Source organism: Zalophus californianus, chromosome 1 (assembly GCF_009762305.2).
Source record: "Zalophus californianus isolate mZalCal1 chromosome 1, mZalCal1.pri.v2, whole genome shotgun sequence".
NCBI lineage: Eukaryota > Metazoa > Chordata > Mammalia > Carnivora > Otariidae > Zalophus > Zalophus californianus.
Window position 1 is genome coordinate 86,662,194 of NC_045595.1, and position 20,351 is coordinate 86,682,544.

General features: G+C 48.8%; 1 protein-coding gene across 1 annotated transcript in view; it reads left to right on the plus strand.

Annotated features, from left to right (window-relative positions):
- SH3BP5 (SH3 domain binding protein 5) overlaps positions 1 to 20,351 on the plus strand; it is a 72,241-nt gene that overhangs the window by 20,450 nt on the left and 31,440 nt on the right. Inside the window, exon 3 of the mRNA XM_027585497.2 lies at positions 6,137 to 6,265. Coding sequence (XP_027441298.1) covers positions 6,137 to 6,265 — 129 coding nt within the window. The remainder of the gene's footprint in view (positions 1 to 6,136; positions 6,266 to 20,351) is intronic.

Sequence of the window (20,351 nt, forward strand, 5' to 3'; positions counted from 1 at the left end):
GTCTGAGTCACCTGACGGAAATGACACGGTTTTCAGATTTGAAGAGCTGAGGGATCCAAGCAGAGGGAACTCTTAGAACTTCTTCACCTGCTGGTCTAAAAAATCAGCTGGTCAACAGCCCCAGATGGTAAATGACTTGTTTTTCTTGACTGGTGTAAGATCTGCTCGTTCTCAGAGAAGTTTATATGAAAGTGCACGGATTATTTACTGTAGGGCAAACAGCTCGCTCTCCTCCCTGGACGTTCCTGGAAGCAACCCTCCCCTCCGGTCTTGGGAAACACATTTTTCTGTAATTGTAGGTGATAGGACAATCACGGTCAGTTCTTTCCTTGAAGTAGGAACTGAGGCAAAAAGCACAAATTCACTTGTGGCAAGCAGTCTTTAAAGGTGTGGCCGACTGGCATTATGATGGTTTTAAAGAAATGCTTTCTACAGGTTAGGTTGAATTAAAGTTCCAGTTTCTGCTCCATATAAGCATGACTTTGTTGTCGGGGGAAAGAACCTTCAGCGGTTGACCATAGTACAGTGCTTTGCCATGGTATGGACTATAGATTGACCCTCCCCTCCCTGTCTACATTGATACGACTACCTTAAGGCCTCTTTCTCAATTTTTTTTTTAAAGGCTTCATGCAATTGCAAATGACAAATCTATTTTCTTTTCAAAGATTTGATTTATTTGACAAAGACACAGCAAGAGAGGGAACACAAGCAGGGGGAGTAGGAGAGGGAGAAGCAGACTCCCCACTGAGTGGGGAGCTGGATGTGGGGTTCGATCCCAGGACCCTGGGATCACGACCTGAGCCGAAGGCAGATGCTTAACGACTGAGCCACCCAGGCGCCCCGACAGAAATCTATTTTTCCAGCTAGCTTGAACAGATATAAAACAGTGGTGACAGCTGGGTGTGTGTGCGCCGTTTTGGCTCTGGGGAAGGTGGAATATAGGGTTAGACTGTGCAGCATTGCTGGGTCCAGAAGCTCAAAGTGTTGCTGGGACTTCCTACTCTCAGGCTCTTCTCTCACGGTGCCAAGATGGCTGCCATCTGCTCCATGCTTTCATTCCATTCTCGCAGCCATCTCAAAAGAAAACAGTTCCTCTAACAGTTTCAGAAAAGTCCCAGGATGAAGTCTCATTGGTTCTGACGGGTCACATGCCCTCCCTCCACAGTCACCGAGGCTAGGAGTATCCGAATCTGATTGGCCAGACCTGGGTCACATGACCACTTCTGGGCCCTGGGTGAGGCCCAAGAAAATCAGGGCTGTTAACATTGGGCAGGCAGGAGAGAGTTTGGTTTGTGGGCTCGCATGCTCCAATATTTGTGGAGAGTGGTTCCTCAAATGGCTATGATTCTCTGCGGAATGGTAAAACTGGGTCTGCTTTATCTTCTCAAGGAGAAGGCTGGCTTTGTGTTCAGCTTTTAATGCGTCCTGGATGAATAGGCTTGTTGGGGGTTGGACGTGAGCCAGTCGTGCGTCACCGTCCCCGCCAACACAGCCTCATTGATAGAGGGAAACGCTGGTGTCAAATCAAGTCTCTTGGGTGCGATACCCTTTGGTGGCCACACAGTTACCCAGGCTGGTGGTCCCTGAATCTGCCCGCCAGAATCACCTCAGGAGCCCTGTTCACTCTTCGGTAAAACCCAGATCTGATCCGGTCATGCCTCTGCTTAAAAATTCACCATGGTATTTTACCACAATTTTTAAAAAGGGAAAAACAAAACAACCAAAAAACCCCCTGCGTTAGTGACCCATCCTCCTACCCCACTCCTGTTTTTTTCCTCCTTTAGGGGCAGTCTAATCAGTTTAATGTATTTTAGCTGATTAGGTAGTAACTTTTATGACTCTGAATAGTGGGCTTTGTGTGGCTGCTTGTTGATTTGTCAGTTTTAGTTACCATCTGCCAGCATCCCACTTGGAAGATGAGATTTTAATCTCTTTCCTCCCTCTGTCACCCCAGGCGCCCCCCTTTCCAAACACTTCCTTTCCTCCCAACAGAACTATGGTGTAGTCAGTATTCAGTGTTCACGTGATCGCCTCCATGGAAGCGCTTCACAGTGGAGCCTTCCAGTAAACTATCATTACTTTCCTTTTTGTGGTAAAACACGTTCTTCTTCGGTCATTTCTGATGGGGGCATGGGAGGTCAATTGAGACTTACGTATAAATAAATCAATCCACCATGTCTGCCCACTGTGCATGGCATAAAGTTCCAATGCCTTAACTCCACACACCTGCCCCTCCTTGTTCCAACCCCCACCTGCCCCCTGGCCTGCTGTTCTTTGCTCATATGCTCCTCTCTCTGCGGCTAATGCCCCTGCAGCTCTGTCTGGGGAAATGCCCAAATCCCCTTTCTTAGTGGCCTGGCTTGGATGACACTTTGGGTGGCCTTCCCAGTTGTATGTCTGTTGCACCGTGTGTATATCGAGGTCTTAGTATTTCTCACGTGACATTATACTTATTTACTGCTTGAGTTTAAATCTTGGCTCTGTCATTTCCCAGCTCTGTGGCGTCAGGCAGGCTACCTCTGTGCCTCAGTTTTTCTCTTTGTAAAATGCAAATGACAGCAATAGCACCTGCCTGCTAAGGTTGTTAGTGATTGCACAAATTGATGGAATTAAAGCACTTCTAATAGTGTCTGCCACGTAATAAATTGCCATCTGCGCTCTACGTCCGTCTCCCTCACAAAGACAGACTTGGGTGGGTTCTAGTCACCAGAGCCCAGAATAGCTCTTTGGCAAATTAAGTCTCCAGGGGCTGGGCTGGGCACCTAAATAAGAGGTGCAGACCGGGTGTGATTCAAGCATGGGGGTTGTTGGGGCCTGGAAGGGGCAATCTCTTTCTGAAGGGGCATCTCATATTCTACTTCTAGGCGGGTGCCAGGTAGGAATGGGGGCCCAGGGTTGCCAGATTATCAGATTCTTTGCCTTTATGAGAAGTTTTGAGAGTCCACTTTTTTTTTTAATGGGTGTTCCTGGCATTTAGTACACAGTACAGACCAAAGGCACTAAGTTTACTGGCCCATAGGCCGCTGGTTTGGGGACCAATTCACATTTTACAAAAGAGCCCAGAGTGACGACGTGATCTGCCTTGGGTCACACGCCAACTGTTTGGGCCCTCAGTTTTCTCACTGGTCTGGACGGGGTTAGCACTGGTGCTGCCGCCCATGGTGGGGACTTTGAGAATTCAGTCATGCATGTGAGTGCACTTGCAAAGCATCTGCCTACACGGTATAACAGGTTGCTCCTTCTATCATGTCAGCCACGCCTGCCTCAGAGAGACCTCCTTGGTGTTTTTTAAATAGGACGTGGGTCTTTTTTTATGCCAGGTGGTGGGGGTGGATTGTGTGCATTTACCGAGCGTCTGCTGGGTGTCTAGGAACTATTAGTTGTTTTACATTTGCATTCTCCTTTATTCCTTCTAACCGCCCTCCCTATGAGATGTAAAGTAGCTATTGGTGATAAAAATGATTAATAAAGAAGTTAGCTGATTAGGGCCTCAGAGGTTTGGATGGGATTGGGTCTATTTCATATATATATATTTCATGTGAAATATATATATTTTATCTATATTTTATATGTTTATATTTACATGTTTATTTTATATGTATGTTTTATATGTATGTAAAATATATGGAAAAAATTATATATAAAAAATCCCAGGCTTCAGACAACATGCCGCCTCCTACATATTGGAAGTTAAGTCTGAGAGAAGCTCAGTGGGGCCTTGCTAGTCCCCGGGCTGCCTTATGCACCGGTGCCTGGAAGCCAAACCTAGTGGTGTTCTTCATCCTCAGAAGCTGTAGCAGGTGACTGTGGGCCTGGCTAGATAGACGAGAAGGGAGAGAAGAAGATGATGATGATGATGATGACAACAATACAGGACTGGGGCAGAGGACCAAGGCCAGTGTCAGAAGCAGTCTGGGGTTCAGGAGCTGAGAAACTGCCGTACAAGGCAAAGGCAGTATCCTCATATGCTGGGGTGCTGGCCTCATTTTCAAAGCCATCTAGCAAGCCCTGGCGCCATATGAGAGACAGGAATGAAATAGAAGTCAGCAGAGCCTCCTTCACCCCCCATGAGCCATCCCATTGGCCCAAGAGGCCCCTATGATTTGACATTTAGAGATTTCAGAGTGTTCCCTGTGAGGCAGGCCCTCTGCTGCCAGTGGAGCACACACGGGTTCTGCCAGCAGGATGGCTGCTTGGTCTTGGGGCAGCCCTGCGGCTGATGTTCATGTGTTGTTCCTCCTCTGAGTATCCATTTCCCCTCTCAAATGTGAGCCTCTCCCTTCACCCCCCCCCACCTCCCTGTGTGGCTGTGTCACGCAGATGCTAAAGGGAAAAGGAGTATAAAGGGGTGTAGGGTCTGTGTAGTCCTAACGCAGCTCTCCGATAGGTCTTCCTAGACATTGGACTAAAGTCCTTCTTTTTATTTATTTGTTTGTTTGTTTGACAGAGAGAGACTGCGAGAGAAGGAACACAAGCAGGGGGGAGTGGGAGAGGGAGAAGCAGGCTTCCCGCGGAGCAGGGAGCCTGATGCGGGGCTTGATCCCAGGACCCTGGGACCATGACCTGAGCCGAAGGCAGATGTCTAATGACTGAGCCACACAGGCGCCCCCCCCTTTTTTTATTTTTTATATATTTTTATCTGTAAAGTCCTTCTTAATTGTATTTCCTCCTTGGGAAGTCTGTGGATCTGGGTTTGTTGACTTTCACAGCATGGTTAACCCTGGAACGGCCCACCTGCCGGTTCCTCCCTTCCAAACTCTTATCGGAGGCCCAGGTTGCTCTAGCTGTCTCCAGCGTGGGTGGCCACCCTTATCTCTTGCCATTCTCCACATTCCAGACTTCTAGCTTCGTCCAGGTTTATTTTTTTGAAACCCCATGCCTCTCCCTCTCCCCTCTCTGCTGGACATGGCTCCTCCGCTCGGGGCTGGATATTTCCTCTCCCTCCCCCCAAGTGAGCATTTGCACTTCTGGCTTCTGTGTCGATGTTACCCACGAGGCTCCCTCTTGCCACCCCCTCCCACCTTACCTGGCCTGGTGAGGTTCTCTGCTGCTGGGTTCCATGACACTGGTGCCATTCTCATCCTGGCACAGACTTTTCTGGAATGGGCTATAGTGCATGCCTCTCCCACCAGACTGGAAGTGCCCTGGAGACAGGCACCAAGCCCGAGGCTCAGCAGGGTCTGGCATGTGGGAAGTTCCCACACAGTGTTTAGTGTAGACTACGTCATGTGGTTGAGCACTCCATGGGAGTGTAAGGAATGGTGCCACCATTATGGACTGGTGGCCAGGGGTAGCTGGTCTAGACGTCTTCCTCTGAGGACCCAGACAGAATTTTTTTTCTTTTTTTAAGATTTTATTTATTTATTTATTTGACACAGAGAGAGAGAGAGAGAGAGAGAGAGACAGCGAGAGAGGGAACACAGGGGGAGTGGGAGAGGGAGAAGCAGGCTTCCCGTGGAGCAGGGAGCCCGATGTGGAGCTTGATCCCAGGACCCCGGGACCATGACCCGAGCCGAAGGTAGACGCTTAACACCTGAGCCACCCAGGCGCCCCGCAAACAGAGCTTTTAAATCAAATCTAAGGGGGTAACTGGGTGGCTCAGTTGATTAAGCGTCTGCCTTCGGCTCAGGTCATGATCCCAGGATCTTGGGATCAAGCCCCACGTTGGGTTCCCTGCTCAGTGGGGAGCCTGCTTCTCCCTCTCCCTCTGCCTCCCCCCTGCTTGTGCTCTCTCTCTCTTTCTCTCTGTCAAATAAATAAAAAACATTTTAAAAAAACCTGAGTTGTCTACCTTCATATAGTAGTCACTAGCTGTACTTATTTTTAGAATATAAATATATTTAATTAAAATCAAATAAATTAGAAACACTTTTCCTCGGTCTCAGCCAATTTTAAGTGCTCAGTAGCCAAATGTGGCCAGTGGCTACCATACTGGGCAGTGCAGGCGATAGAACGTTTCCAGTATCACAGAATGTTTCGGACAGTGCCACTCTAGACACTGTCTTGTAAAAGTATTTATTTCGGGGCCTGTAGGTTTGTGTGCAGGCCCTCCTCGGTGCTTTTAAGTTAGGGAAAGTGGATTTTCCCGGATGCCTTCTCAAGCCGGAACTGTTTCCTTGTTTTCTCCTTGGTGCAGGATGCTCGTCAGAAATTCCGCTCTGTTCTGGTGGAAGCAACGGTGAGACTGGACGAACTGGTGAAGAAAATTGGCAAAGCCGTGGAAGACTCGAAGCCCTACTGGGAGGCACGCAGGGTGGCGAGGCAGGTAAGGTAGCCCCGCAGACCATCTGCCCTGCCTCTGCCTGCCACCCCAAACCGGGTCTGGGGTGCACCTTCTGACGGCTGTGCCTCCTGCCGAAGTGTAGAAGCATGGTTCCCCGGAGATGCAGAATGCCTGTGACTTTGTAAACAGCTGCATTTGAAGACAGCCTCTTATTTTCCCCTCCCCCCACAAGCTGCTCCATTCCAGCTCTTGATGCTATTAATAGAGTGTGGGTGCTGGCATTTGGATGACCCCGTGAGTGGGTGCCACCTGGACGACGCCGAGTTGGTGCCCAGATCCACTCCCCAGCAGCTGGGCCATCTTGTGTGACATGGGACCTAGTTCTGGCTTCACAGTGTGTCTTCTTTTGTCACCACTGATATGATGCAGTGTTGTGCTTGCATCCCCTCCCAGCCTCTCATAGCCAGGCCCCATGAATGGGGGGTCGGGGTGGGGGCAGGAAAAGAGCCCCCAACACTCAGCAGGCCCCGGAGCTGGGGGCTTTCACAAACCTCCATCCACTCTGGCTTCCCCGTCCGTGTCTCTTCAGTGTGACTTGCCACCCAAAGTAGGCCTAGGCGGGGCGGGGGGGGAGTCCAGAGTTTGGGTCCCGTCCCTCATGTGTGTTTATGTGATGGAAGCTGCGGTCTCTGCTGGTAAGAAAGTGTGAGCGACAGGTATTTGCACACCTACCATGTGCACAGGCAGGTGGAGGTGTGGAAGGGGAGATCATGGGAGGGTGAACCCTTAAGAGATGAAGCCCCAGAAATGGAGGAACATGTTCAGATCAGACCCATTGAGGGTCAGGGGCCAGGAGTTGGGCATTCTTCCCCTTTGCCCTGCCTCCATGCACCTCTCCAGTTTCTCATCAGGGGATCCCCTTGATGGCTGTGGTGGTTCTACCGAGATCCTAGGTATGTTTTTGGGTTTCACACTCTGAACCCTGAGCTGAGCTTTCTGTTTGGAGCCTGCCAGATATGTTGGCTTGTTCCTAGACAGAATAGCTGCCTGAACCCTGTCTCCTTCCCTGGCCAGCTGCATGGCGTTGTACATCAAAGTGCCAATTACTCACTGGTCTCCAGCAAGCTCTGAGCAGCCACCCCCTGCTTTCTACCTTTCTCTGGGCCCCGCCCAGGCCTCTGGCTTTCCAGGGAATGAAGCCTTCTCAAAAGGTGCTGGCCAGTGCCCGGGAGCTCCAGAACCCTGAGGTGCTGTCTCTCGAAAGTACCTGTGTCCCACAGTCTTTCAGGTGCACCCCAAGTTGGGGATGTCTTGTTCCCCCCCCACACCCCACCGCCATGTAGCCCAGAGTAGAAGTATTCTTGGTGTAAAATTGCAGCATGAAGGGTTTGAGAAGAAATTTCTGATAATTAAATGTAAGCACTGAGGAATGCTGAGGAGATTATGAAATCTCTTTTTCTGAAGGTCTTCAATGCTTGAATTTGTTGCCTTCTGCCTCTCTGGAGCCCACAAATATCCGTTAAAACCACCCACATGCCCGTGCCTCAGGATGATTAAGAGTGGTCTGTTAAACCAAGCTCTTGGAGTTATGGCAGACGTTTCCCCACCTGGTCCCTGGAGCTTGGGTTTCGGCACAGAGCTGGCTAAAGGAGCGTTTGTGGTTCAGGGACTGCTGGAGGTTGGTCCATTAGGTCACTGGCCCCAGCTGGTGGGAGGTGTCCACTGTTGGCTGTAGTCCTGTCACCTCAGAGTCTTTGAACTTCCCGGTCCCTCTGCTTGTCATTGATTTAACCCCAGAACTTGCGTGGTCCACTTCCTTGTCTTCAGGTTTCTGTTCCAATGCCACTTTATCAACAAGGCCTTCCTGGGCTACCATTGACGTAACTGCCACTCGCCATCTCTAGCACCCCCATCCCTCGTTCCTTGATTTGCCATTTCTCCGTAGCGCTCTGTCCAGCTGTCTTGTTATGGTTTACTTGTTTATAATAGTGCAGTTCTGCGATGAACGCCTGAACAGATGCATGAACGACGAGTTGGTAGGCCACCAGCAGAGCCCATGCTCTTCCTGGCCCGCCTTTGGCATTCTGAGTGTTTCTTCCATTGCCCTTGACTCCCAACTTACCTGCTACGTGGCCATGTGAGCAGAGGGGTAGGAACACAGCTGGTAAATCCAGCTTTGTCTGGGTTGGGTACATTTAAATCTCATGCTGGGTAGGTCCCCAGTTGTCTGTGACACATCTGGGGTAGGTTTCACACCACTCTCTTCTGTACCCAAATCCTCTCTGATGGGGAAAGTGGTAGGAGGGAGCTGGGTTGGCAGGGTCCCGCTGCTGGGCACCTGTGACCTATGGCATTGCTCCTTCCTCTCATCCCTTCTCTTGGCTGGTATGGACAATGATCGTGACAATTATGGAGTTCTGTGGGTGAGCCACTGAGTCATCAGGTCTCTTGAGATTTTACCCAGACCCTGGGGGTGACTGACTCACTGTCAGCCAGCAGAGGCCAAGATGATTGTTAAAGGAACCCCTGCCTTCTTGCAGGTGGGGCAGGAAGAAGGGTGGGGAAGGCCCAGAGTGACCCCTACCCTTCAACCCCAAGGGACTTTGTTGGTCTGTAGCCGAGGAACTGGAAGGACGCTCAAAGGCTGAGGCTGGGTGCGGATGTCACATTTCATCTGCGCACATGGTGGGCTGTCTGGGCTCGGGCCAGGTGGTGAGTCTGTTTGTGCACCCACATCCTCTGACCTTCCTGATGGTGAAGGGGGTGCGGCGCCCGTCCAGTGGCTGCCAAGTGGGGCTTCCTGTTTTCTTTCTCTCTCTCATCCCCACCCCTTTCCTTTCTATATTTATGGACCCTCTGGCTGTGTACAGCAGGGACGGTCTCAGGAATGCCTTCAAAACATCTGCTTCTAGTGTGTATCAGGAGGCACTATGTTCCCAGGGCCTCTGCATCTTTGTCTATGTGATAGGGTTGGTTACTGGAGCAGCCTTGGCTCTCTCGTGAGGTGGTCTTTAGGATTTAAGTGAGATAACGTGTGTGTTTGACCCCAGAAGCCCTGCATGAGCTTAGGTTTCAGCTCCATTAAAGAAACTTTTTGTTGTAGAAAACTTTGAAAATAAATGAAGAAAATAAGTCTCCATGTCTTCTGTTAATATTTGATGTATATCTCCTATTTTTATTTTTTTTGTGTAAGAGATTATTCTGTAGTGGTGGTTTTCTGCTGTCTGAATGCCCATGTGCATCCATCCAGAGTCCCAGTGGAAAGACTTAAAGAGCTTCGTTTTCCAGAGTTTACAAACGCTTGTAATTATTGGGCCAGCAGAAATTCTATTTGCTTATCAAAAATTTGCATTAACTTTATTGTTCCCGATGTCATGTCAGATCAGGAATGGGTCAGATCCAGTCCTGTGAGGGTGAAAACCCAGCCCAAATTCTGCAGAGAGGAGATAGAACACAGCCCCCCGACGCCCGGCTGGGGTGGGGGCAGGGAACTGGCTTTGATGGATTTGAGGGCTTTTGTCCTTGAGCTGGAGCTTGTCTGTAAGGCTGCTTTGACATATCTGTCAGCTCACGTGGCCTTCAGTGTTTGGCAGGGGATGTTCTGAGTAGAGGGCGGAGCTGTGTGACTCAGTAAAGCCTGAACAGCTGAGAGTGTTTCTGGCTTGCTTCGCTCCCTGGGCTCTAACTTGTCTAGCAGTGACCCTGGGCCTGTCATTTTTAGCGCTGCCGCTCCCCATGCTGCTGCGGCTGCTTATTTATTTATTTATTTTTAAGATTTTATTTATTTGACAGAGGCACAGCGAGAGAGGGAACACAAGCGGGGAATGAGAGAGGGAGAAGCAGGCTTCCTGCTGAGCAGGGAGCCTGATGCGGGGCTCGATCCCAGGACCCTGGGACCATGACCTGAACCAAAGGCAGAGGCTCAACGACTGAGCCACCCAGGCGCCCTTTCTTCTTATTTTTAAAGAGTGAGGAAACTATAGAACATACATTTTGCCATTTGGAAGTGTGTAATCCAGCAGCATTAAGTACATTCATATTGTGGGGCCACGCCCACCACCATCCATCTCCAGAACTTTTTCATCTTCCCAAACTGCAGCTCTGTGCTTATTAGATGCCAGTGCCCCGTTCCTTCCAATCCCCTGCCCTTGGCAACCAGGGTTCTACTTTCTGTCCCTATGAATAAGTACCTGATATAAATGGAATCATGCAGGATTTGTCCTGTGACTGGCTTATCTCTCTTTGCCTAACATCTTCAGGGTTCGTTCATGTTGTAGCATGTGTTAAAATTTCATTCCTTTTTAAGATTGAGTAATATTCTGTTGTATGGATACACCACATTTTGTTCCTTCATCCATTGATGAATACATTTGGGCAGCGCTCATTGTTTTTACATAGTTGCAGTGTGTCAGAAGACTTGGCAAACCTGAAGAGCAACAGACATGCAGAATAGTGAGGGTTATTCGGAAGTTCCCTGTTTTGTGTTTATGGGGCCATGTAAATCTGTGCCCCACACATAAGCTCCTTTGGGGAAGGTAGGCGAGTGGGAAGACATTTAAAGCTTGTGGAGTGACTTAGCTGTAGGACAACTGGCAAAGCCTGGCCTCTGAGCCAGACCTATTGGCTTTGAATCCCAACTTACCGTGGGACTTTGGTGGGTTCCTGAATCTCTGTGCCTCAGTTTCTTCATCTGTAGAATGGAGTCGTGTATGTTAGCATTTGTTGGGACACAAATCACCCCAAACTTAGTGGCCTAAAACACTTATTTAGCTCATGATTTTGCTGGTCAGTTTTTCTGATCTCAGGCTTGGCTGATGGCATGCGTATGTAATCAGCTGGTGGGTTGCCTTGGAGGCTGGCTGATCTCCGATGGCTTTATCTGTCAGGCACTTGGCGGGTGGTCAGCTAAGGCTTCCCTGGTTGACTGGACCACATGCATCTCATCCAGCAGGCCAGCAAGGGCTGCTGCTTGTGGTGTGGAGATTCCAGGAATAAAAAGAACAAGCCCTTTTCAAGCCTCTGCCTACATCGCACTGGTTTAATGTCCTGTTGGGTAGAGAAAGTTCAAACTCAAGAGGTGGGGGAAAAAACTCCACCGCAAAGCACCCGCAAAGTATTGTAGCCATTTATGCAACTTAACAACAGGGGTTGAACTAGTACATGTAAAGATTTGGATCAAAGAAAAAGAATCTAAGTTATTATTCCAGATGTATTTTGCTATCAAATGTTGTGTCTCTATGGTGAATCTGCTGCCTTAACAACAAAAGACCACCATGCTAGAAACTGCTGGATGGCAGAAAGAGTCCTGTGCTGGCTGAGAGGAGATATGTAAAATGTCAAGAATTTGAGGACTGGAGGGTGACCCCAGGTAACTGCTGAGTCGCCTGTGGGGGTAAAGTGTGCCAGAGGATCAAGAGTGATGAGGGGGAATATCTGACTGACTTTTTCACGGATGGCAAGTGCTGTAAGCCCTAGCAGACAATGTGGTGAGGGTCTTGAGTGATGGAGAGTTATGTTTCCCATGAAATGAAACAGCTCAAATGCATCAGATAATCCCTTTAATTCTTATGTTAATCATAGAGGAACAGAGCGTTGTAGTCTTTCTTTGTTGGGAAATTCTAGACATTGGTTTTGTTTGCAGAAGGCCCTCCATAAATGGAGAAGGAGAGGGCTAGGTTCCACAAAGTGGGGACTTAAACTCAAGGATATGTCAGGGATGGGTTATTACTCTTTACTTGTTCGGGTATTTTTTTCCTTTGAATTTATCATTTTCTTTTACTCAACAGATATTTACTAGGTTCCTACCAATGGTCAGGCCCTTGTTTTAGGGACAGAACAGAACAAAGAGCCTAACTGTGGAGCTGGTATTCATTCCACTCTTAGTCTCATAAAAGTATGTGGGGTGGGGTGTTTTGGGCAGAAGTAGAATCTTTTGATCAGACTTAAAGTGTGGGTTCCCCCCCCCCCATTTGAGAACTAGAGCGAGACTGGATTACAGTGGGCTAGTGGATTGGCGAGTAAAAGTGTTTCTCAAAGTATTTTCTCAGCATCTCCCCTTTGTGCTGGCCACTGTGGAGCATAAATGTGGTCCGTATCCTCCAGGAACCCCGTCAATACATATAAGCAAGGTGATTTTAAGGCATACGTTATTACAGTCCATTGTCATTATTTACAATAGTTAGGTTTTCCAAAGTCACTACCAATGCTGAATTAGAGAGGCATCCTATTGAAGCATTGCTCCTAGGGGAAATAGAGGGTCAGGGTCCTGAGAGCCTCTGGTCACATTTTCATCAACTGATCCATACATAACCTTCTTTCATGTATGTGTTTAAAGACACCTTATTTAGGGGCCCCTAGGTGGCTCAGTCGATTAAACGACATATTCTTTTTTATTTTTTTAAGACTTTTTATTTTTTATTAGAGAGCGAGTACAAGCAGGGGGAGCGGCAGGCAGAGGGAGAGGGAGAAACAGGTTCCCCACTGAGCAGGGAGCCCGATGCGGGACTCGATCCCAGGACCCTGGGATCATGACCGGAGTCGAAGGCAGACACTTAACCGTCTGAGCCACCCAGGCGCCCAAAGCGACATATTCTTGATTTCGGCTCAGTTCGTGATCCCAGGGTTGTGAGATCAAGCCCCGTGTCAGGCTCCGTTCCCAGCGTGGAGTCTGCTTCAGACTCTCTTTCCCTCTCCCCACTGTGTGCACATTCTCTCTCTCAAATAAATAAATAAATCTTAAAAAAAAAACAGAGACACCTTATTTAATATATATTTCTTCCAAGTAACTAATTATATACAGTACTTCCTTATAATACTAGCCAAGGAGGTTTGAACATTTTCCCGACCCTAGGTAACATGATCATATATTTATTTGGCTCTCAGCATCACAGTGTTGCTCGCTATGTTTTTTTTAATTGGTCATGATCTCCCATGCTTTGATACCAAATGGAGTCCACAGATTAGCCACTTTTCTGTAGCTTCCTCATGCACTGTGGACTTGACTTTAGCACTTACTGGAGCAGCTTCTTGTGGGGATCTGCAAATTTCCTCTTCCTTTTTCTGGATGTACCGTATTGTTGATTCATTAACATTAAACTCATGGCCAACAGCACCGTGACTCACGCCTGAATGAAGCTTATGTAAAAATGAAGCATATTTTTTCCATAAGGCATCTACGTCGTAGTCTTCTTGCACTTGGGAACACTAGGCAGCACTTCAGCACTAGGCTTGGGGGCCAATTTAAACAGCTGAATCCGACAAAAAGCACAAGTGTGAGAAATGTGGCACTGAGTAGACAGGGTGGACAGTTGTTTACAGCGTGAGAGCTGCAACAAGAAGGCCGAGTGTTGCCTTCCTGGTTAGGCTGCAGCCGGCAAGGCGCATGTGGAGTGACCGAACTGTTTTTGCTACCCTGTGTGCATCCAGATCCTGCAGGTGCTGTAAATATTGATTTTGGGATTACAAATAAGTTTTAGCGAGTAGGCAAATTTGCAAATGTGGAATCTGTGAATAACGGGGACCATTTGTACTCACCCAAGGGAGAGGCTCATTTGTTAGGTAACTGAACCCCACGGCCCAGGTGTAGATATTGTGTCGAAGAAGCCAGTGGGGTGAGGTGTCACTCTAGAGAGTGGGAGTGGGGGGGAAGCCTGAGCAGAAAGGCACACTGGAGCCCCAAAGTGCAAGAGAGAGTCTGGGTAGAAAAGACGAAAGAGTCGAGATCTGAGGGAGAGAAGCCCGTGTGGGCATAACCTGGGGTAAGTGTGTTAGCTGAAGGGCTGTGGAACGGGAGCCTATGGGAGCTGAAGGCCCAGATGGGGAAGGATGGTGGCCAACTGAGGGAGTACCTCCAGACTGGGTTGAGAAGCTGTAGAGAAGCCACCGTGGGCTCTTATGTGTGCGGAGTTAACATTGTTTGAGATGGTAATTAGACAGAGATACTAAATATTGTGTCTTAGGTTAATGGCGGCACCATCTTTTGAGATCTAACTATGTGTTAGGCACCATGTGTACTGCTCTGTGTGTGTGGGGGGGTGGGATGGGGGGGTTGTCATTTATCTTTCCTGTTTGTCCCTGTAGTACAGATGAGGAAACTGGTCTTGGAGCCCAAAGACCATTACTTGGGCCTTTGCATAAACCCTTCTGGTGTCGTGGCTTAATCTGAGAGAATGTGAAGGGAAGCTTTAACAGACTTAGTGGTTAACCAGCGGTCAAGAATGAGTCACAGGGAACTCCAGGGTTTTGACCTGAATAGCTTGAATGCCAGTAGGAAGTGGACAGTGGGGACCCAGCTTTGGGAGAAGGTGGTGAGCTCACCCTCCTGAACGTTACAGCTGTGATGGGGTGTGGCAGTAGGAACGTCACAGGCGAGGACATAGGGCCGGTTGGAGGTGGGGAGCTGGGAGTCAATATGGAGGTGGTGTGGAGTCAATATGGGAGCACGTGTGTGGAGAGAAGGGAGTCAGAGATTCAGGCTGGAGGGAAAGAGGGAGAGGAGAGGAATTTGAGCAGTCTTTGTATACCAGGCACTTTTCTAAATGCTTCACGTGTAGGAGGGAGGTACTTTTTTAAGTTCTGCAGGGCTGGAAAGTGAGGGAGAGAAGTTGAGTTATTCAGGGGGCCCTCTATGTCCTTTCGTATCGAGGATTTACTAGGTCCCCAGGCTTGTGGAGTCATAGGTCCCTTATGTACATTCTCTGGGTCTGCTCAGCAGACTTGAAGGTGGCATTACTGTCATGGTCAGACAGGGGGTACTGAGTGAGACTCGGGGAGGGGAAGCGGCACCCCAGATCACCCACCTGGTGAGGAGAGGAGCGGAGATTTGAACCCACGCATCTGCCTAGTTCTGGCTGCCGCCCAGTGCTTGGCCCTCCTGAGGCATTTCGTGACAATCGGAAAGCCTGAACGGCACACTGACACATCTTAGGGGGCAGGTTGGAGCAATAACAGACGTGGAGGGCTCAAAAGAAGAAGTTGAGCTCATCTGTGCAGTTGTTCCCCTGTCTTTTCTGCCCCGGGGTAACTGTGAGGCTCTTGTTCCAAGCAGTCTGGGGCCCTTTGAAACTCCTTCCCCTCGTGGCATGCCCTCCTAGTTCTGGGACTCGAGCGCAGCTTCATTGTGCCTCCCTTCTTCCCGGTCACTATCATTTCCGCTGGCCTGCCTGGGTGGCAGCTCTCATGTGGGACTCGGGTGAGGAGGTCTGGGTCAGTGACGTCCTTCCCCGTGGCCCTGATCGTGTTCCCACGGGGCGGCCCTAGGCCGGTTCCTGGGAAGCACGTCATCCCTGCTGCCCACGGTAAGGGCAGGCGGTAAACGATGGGGCACCTGTCCCAGAGCAGAGCCCCTGCTGATTTACAGCAAGAGAGGGGAATGGACTATTAACTCCCCCTTGCCTGTAAGACTGTATCCTGCCTTGCAGTCTTGCTTGGAGGTCCTGGCAAAGAAGCAGCTGCATTTTGGAAGCTTAGATGCTTGATCAAGATGGGGTCAGTGAGGGCCAGCGGGGGTGACGGTTTGTGGCAGCTTCTGACCTAGGTCAAAGGCTCCTGACATGGGGGAGGTCTTGAGGCTTAAGTCGGAAGGGCTCACCTCGCTGGAGCCTCTGCACCTCCTGCTTGGCTGGCTCTGCAGTAGGCATCCTCTACTGGGGCTGGAGCAGGAGTGTTGCTGATCTTGAGGTTTTCTCTTCGTGTGGTGCAATGGGCCACTTGCTTTGACCCTTTCCTGCCTGGCCATCTGTGGGGGACTGGTTGCAATAGGGTGTGAGCCAAGCAATATGAAGCTGGAGGTATTACCCCCCCATTACCTTGTAAGTTGGGGGTTTTGTCAGGGGCCGTGCCCTGTCCCTTGTCCCCTTTGCCTTTGATGCCCAGTAAGTGCCACTTCGTGGGCAGCATGCTGCCTGAAGCCGACAGAGGTGGTTTGTCAAGGCAGTTTAGCGGTTAGTGGGGGATGTGGAGTTTTGTACTGTATTTGAAATCATGAGGCTCCTTGGATATGTCTCTTCTTTTCTCTCCTTCCGTCTTCAATAAAATGATTGCGTTAAGAATCGTCCCTTCCTTCCCCCTCTGTAAACCAGTCGTGTTCCCTGGAAGGGGTGGCAGGGTGACCGATTTCTCAGCTGAAGGAGATTCGAGTATGGGATGTATTTTTGCCACGAGTGTTGTCAACATGGATAGGCCTTTTTATGCTGTCAGGTAACGAGGTTTGGTCCCGGACAGATGATGATGTTTCTCTTGAGCACTTTTGGCTTACGTCTCCATTCCCTTTCCTCACCTTGGGGATCCACCCTCTGCCCACTCTGCTTTCCTTCTTTTCTCTTCCATTTCCCCCTCCCCTGCCCTCCCAGGGTGACTTCATATTCTCACCCTTTCCCTCTGTGAACATCTACCCCGAAGAATCGGATGGCCTTATTCACACTAAGTAGATGTGTGATAAGGCTTAAGTATTTATGGACTCTGGACCTTTGAGTACTTCTGCTTTAGAAACCTTCCGCTGTCTTGGGATAATCTGCTTCCCATTGTGGAGTGCGGATTCCCAGCTCGGTGTTTGTGGCCCAGTAGGAGCTTCTCGACAGGTGTGTGAAGGGACCACATTCATCCCCGTAAGGGAAGTGCAGGCTGTAGCCAGGGTGTTCATGTGTGTGTGGTGGGATGTCCTTGTGGGGTGTAAAGCAGAGGTAGGGGCAGCAGATGGAATACAGGATGTTCAGTGAAATTTGAATTTCCAATCCCTTTTTTTTTTTTTTTAGGATATCTCTTGTTTCATGTGATATTTGGGACTTATGTAAAACTAAAAAAATTGTCATGCACCTGAAAATCAAATTTAACTGGGAGTCCTATATTTTTATTTGCTAAATCTAGCAGCCCTACAAAGGAGGGGAGCTGTGTTGAGTCATCAGCCAGATGGATAAAGTTGTTTTGGAGTCAGCCACCCCCTCTCAGGTTCCTGAATTTATAGCATGTGTTGTTGTGGAGGGAAGGATTCTGGTCCCGCTGTGCTGTTCTGTTCCTTAGCCTGCAGCCTTGGGCAGGTACAAGTGAATGAATATGCAGGAGTGTTCAGTACAACTGAGAGTATCAACATCTCACACTACAGTTCTATACTCCTAAGCCTAGTGTTTCCAGGAAGAAATGGAATTTCTTTTTCTTTTTCTTTTTTTTTTTTTTTAAGATTTTACTTATTTTAGAAAGCGCAAGAAGGGGAGGGGCAGAGCGGGGAGGGAGAAGAAGACGGAAAGAATCTCAAGCAGACTCGTGCCGAGTGTGGAGCCCGACGCCAGGCTTGATCGCACGACCCCGAGACCATGACCTGAGTGTAAACCAGGAGTCAGACGCTCAACCGACTGAGCCACCCAGGCGCTGAAATGGGGTTTCTGAGAAAAGTGGCTGAGTCTATGAACACTGCCCCCCTTGACCTTACCATCTTGATGGCAAAGAGCTGGTCGGCTCCAGACAGAACTCTGAACGGCTCCATGGACAGTCCACATGAACTAGGTCTCTTCTGAAGGATCTTCCCGAATGTGGGTCCCTCAGCCACTCTTTGCCCTGACTTATCCAGGCACTACCTGGTGTCTGCCTCCCTCGAACTTCTCCTCTTCCCCCCATTCTTGAGTGTCTTTATTAGTTACTTTGATCATTTACTCATGTTTGTTTATTTAGTTTTCAGTTTCAGGCTTTGCCAGGCACCAGGGAGCTTGCATTCTCCCAGGGGAAAGAGTGCCTCTTTGCTGCACTTAGGGCAATGATCAGCTTTGTTTAGGAAGCCTCACTTTGTATACTTCACTTTGAAGAAGTGGGGTAAATGGAAGTACAACGAGGATACCATTTGTTTATTAGTTCGTACCAGCCTCAAGCGCCTTCCCCAGCCCTTTGGCAAAGCACCATAGTGCAGAGAAGATGCTGGACCTTTTTTATTTCTAAAAGTCATGGTGCATCGATCTCCTAAGGTTCTCTCATTCTTTGAATTTAAGTCTCTTGATCTCAGAGTCAGGCTAAGTGAAGATTCACTTTACACAGAGGACACGGGGAGGTCTGTTTTTATACTGACCTGAGCACTCAACCAAGGTGGTTGAAGGTATCTGTAGTGGGTTCTTAAAGAGCAGTTGGAAGGAAATCATAAGATGAAGGCACTATATTGAGTTTCTGTACATTCCTCTTCTGTCTGGCCTCATGCCAGCCCCTAAGTTCTATAGCCTGAAATCATGAAATTTACATCGCCTTATGCACAGAAAGCGGCCTCTTCTTACAAGAACCAGGAATTGCATTTGGTTGCAAACAATCAAGGACTCAAAAACAATGGCCTGCACACACTAGGATATGTTCTCTCACCTGGAAGAAGACCTGAAGCAAGCAGTCTAGTGTAGTCTGGTGCTGTGACTCCATGGTTATCTGAGACCCAGTGACCTATGTATTGCTCAGTCCTATGTGTCCATCTCAAATCCACCTCATGGCCCAAGATAGCTCCGGGAGCTCCAGCTGTCACATCTGCATTTCGGAACAAAAGGGATAAAAGAGGAATGGGGAAGGGAAGTATTCCCCTTCTATTTTAAAGAGTCTACTGAGAATTCTCAGACAACACCCTGCTTCCGTTTCATTGCTGGAACCTAGTCACATAGTCGTGGGTAGCTGCACGGGTGGCTTGGCTTAGTTTTTTTGGCTAGCAGGGTTGTTTCTAAGGATGGAGGGGAGGGTAGATATTGGGAGGCAGCTAACTGTGCCATGTCTGGGCTCTAGTTTACCTATCTTCCAGTAAGGCTCTGGGTTGGACAGAGTTAGAGGAGGGCAGGTGTGACCCACAGAGCAGGCCAAGGACTCCTCAGAGTAGGGAAATGCAGTCAACCCTGTTTCTCTCTGCTGGGTCACTTCCCTCCCTTTATGGTGTGTGAAAAAACTTCCTGTCCTTTATATTGTGTTGGAGACCTATGAGGAAATTGTAGCTTCCCATGAAGGTGTAATTGTGTTTTGTGTGTTGTGTCAAGTCACAGAATCCATTCATACTTTCTTTTAACAAATGCTAATTAAATGACTCATTTCCCATTTCCACCTCTCTGGTAGAAGCCCTGACGTCTGACCTGGATGACTGAAATGGCCTTCCACTCGTATTCCTGCCTTCTAGTGCCCTGGTCATCTGTCCCCACTGCCCCCCAACTGAATCTTGCCAGATTCAGTTCTGATAGTTCTCCGAAAACTTTAGTGCATGTGATAGTTAATTTTATGTGTCAGCTTAGCTGGGTCACACAGTGCCCGGGTGTGTGGTCAAATATTATTCTGAATGTTTCTGTGGGGGCTTTTATTGGATGAGACTTACGTTTAAACCGGTGGGATCTGAGGAAAGCAGATTGCCCTCCATAATGTGGGTGGGCCTCATACAGTCAGTTGAAGGCCTGAATGGAGCAAAAGAGTGACATCCTCCGAACAAGAGGGAATTCTTTTTTTTTTTTCCTAAAGATTTATTTATTTATCTGAAAGAGCAAGTGAGTGGGAGGAGGGGGTAGAGGGAGAGGGAGAGAATCTCAAGCAGACTCCCCGATGAGCATGGAGCTTGGCATGGGGCTTGATCTCACGACCCTGAGATCATGACCTGCTTGACCCGAAACCGAGGGTTGGACGCTCAACTGACTGAGCCACCCAGGTGCCCCTCACAGAGAATTCTGTAGCAGATGGCCTTTGGACTTGGAAGTATCAGCTGTTCTCTGAGTCTTGGGCCTATTGGCCCACCCTTGCAGATCTTGGACTTGCCAGCCCCATGACTGCATGAGCTGATTACTTAACATAAATCTCTTCCTCTGTAAACAGACCTACCTTGGGGATATTGCAGGTTTGGTTCCAGACCACTGCAGTAAAGCGAATGTCACAATAAAGTAAGTCAAGTGAATTCTTTTGTTTCCCTCTGCATATAAAATCTGTTTACCATAAACTGTAGTCTATTAAATGTGCAATAGCATTATGTCTAAAAAGGTACATGCCATAATTAAGGAATACTTCATTGCTAAAAAAAAAAAAAAGTGCTCACTATCATCTGAGCTTTGAGCAAGTGGTAATCTTTTTGCTGGGAGGGTCTTGCCTTGATGATGATGGCTGCTGACTGATCAGGGTGGTGGTTGCCGGCGGCTGGGGCAATTTCTTA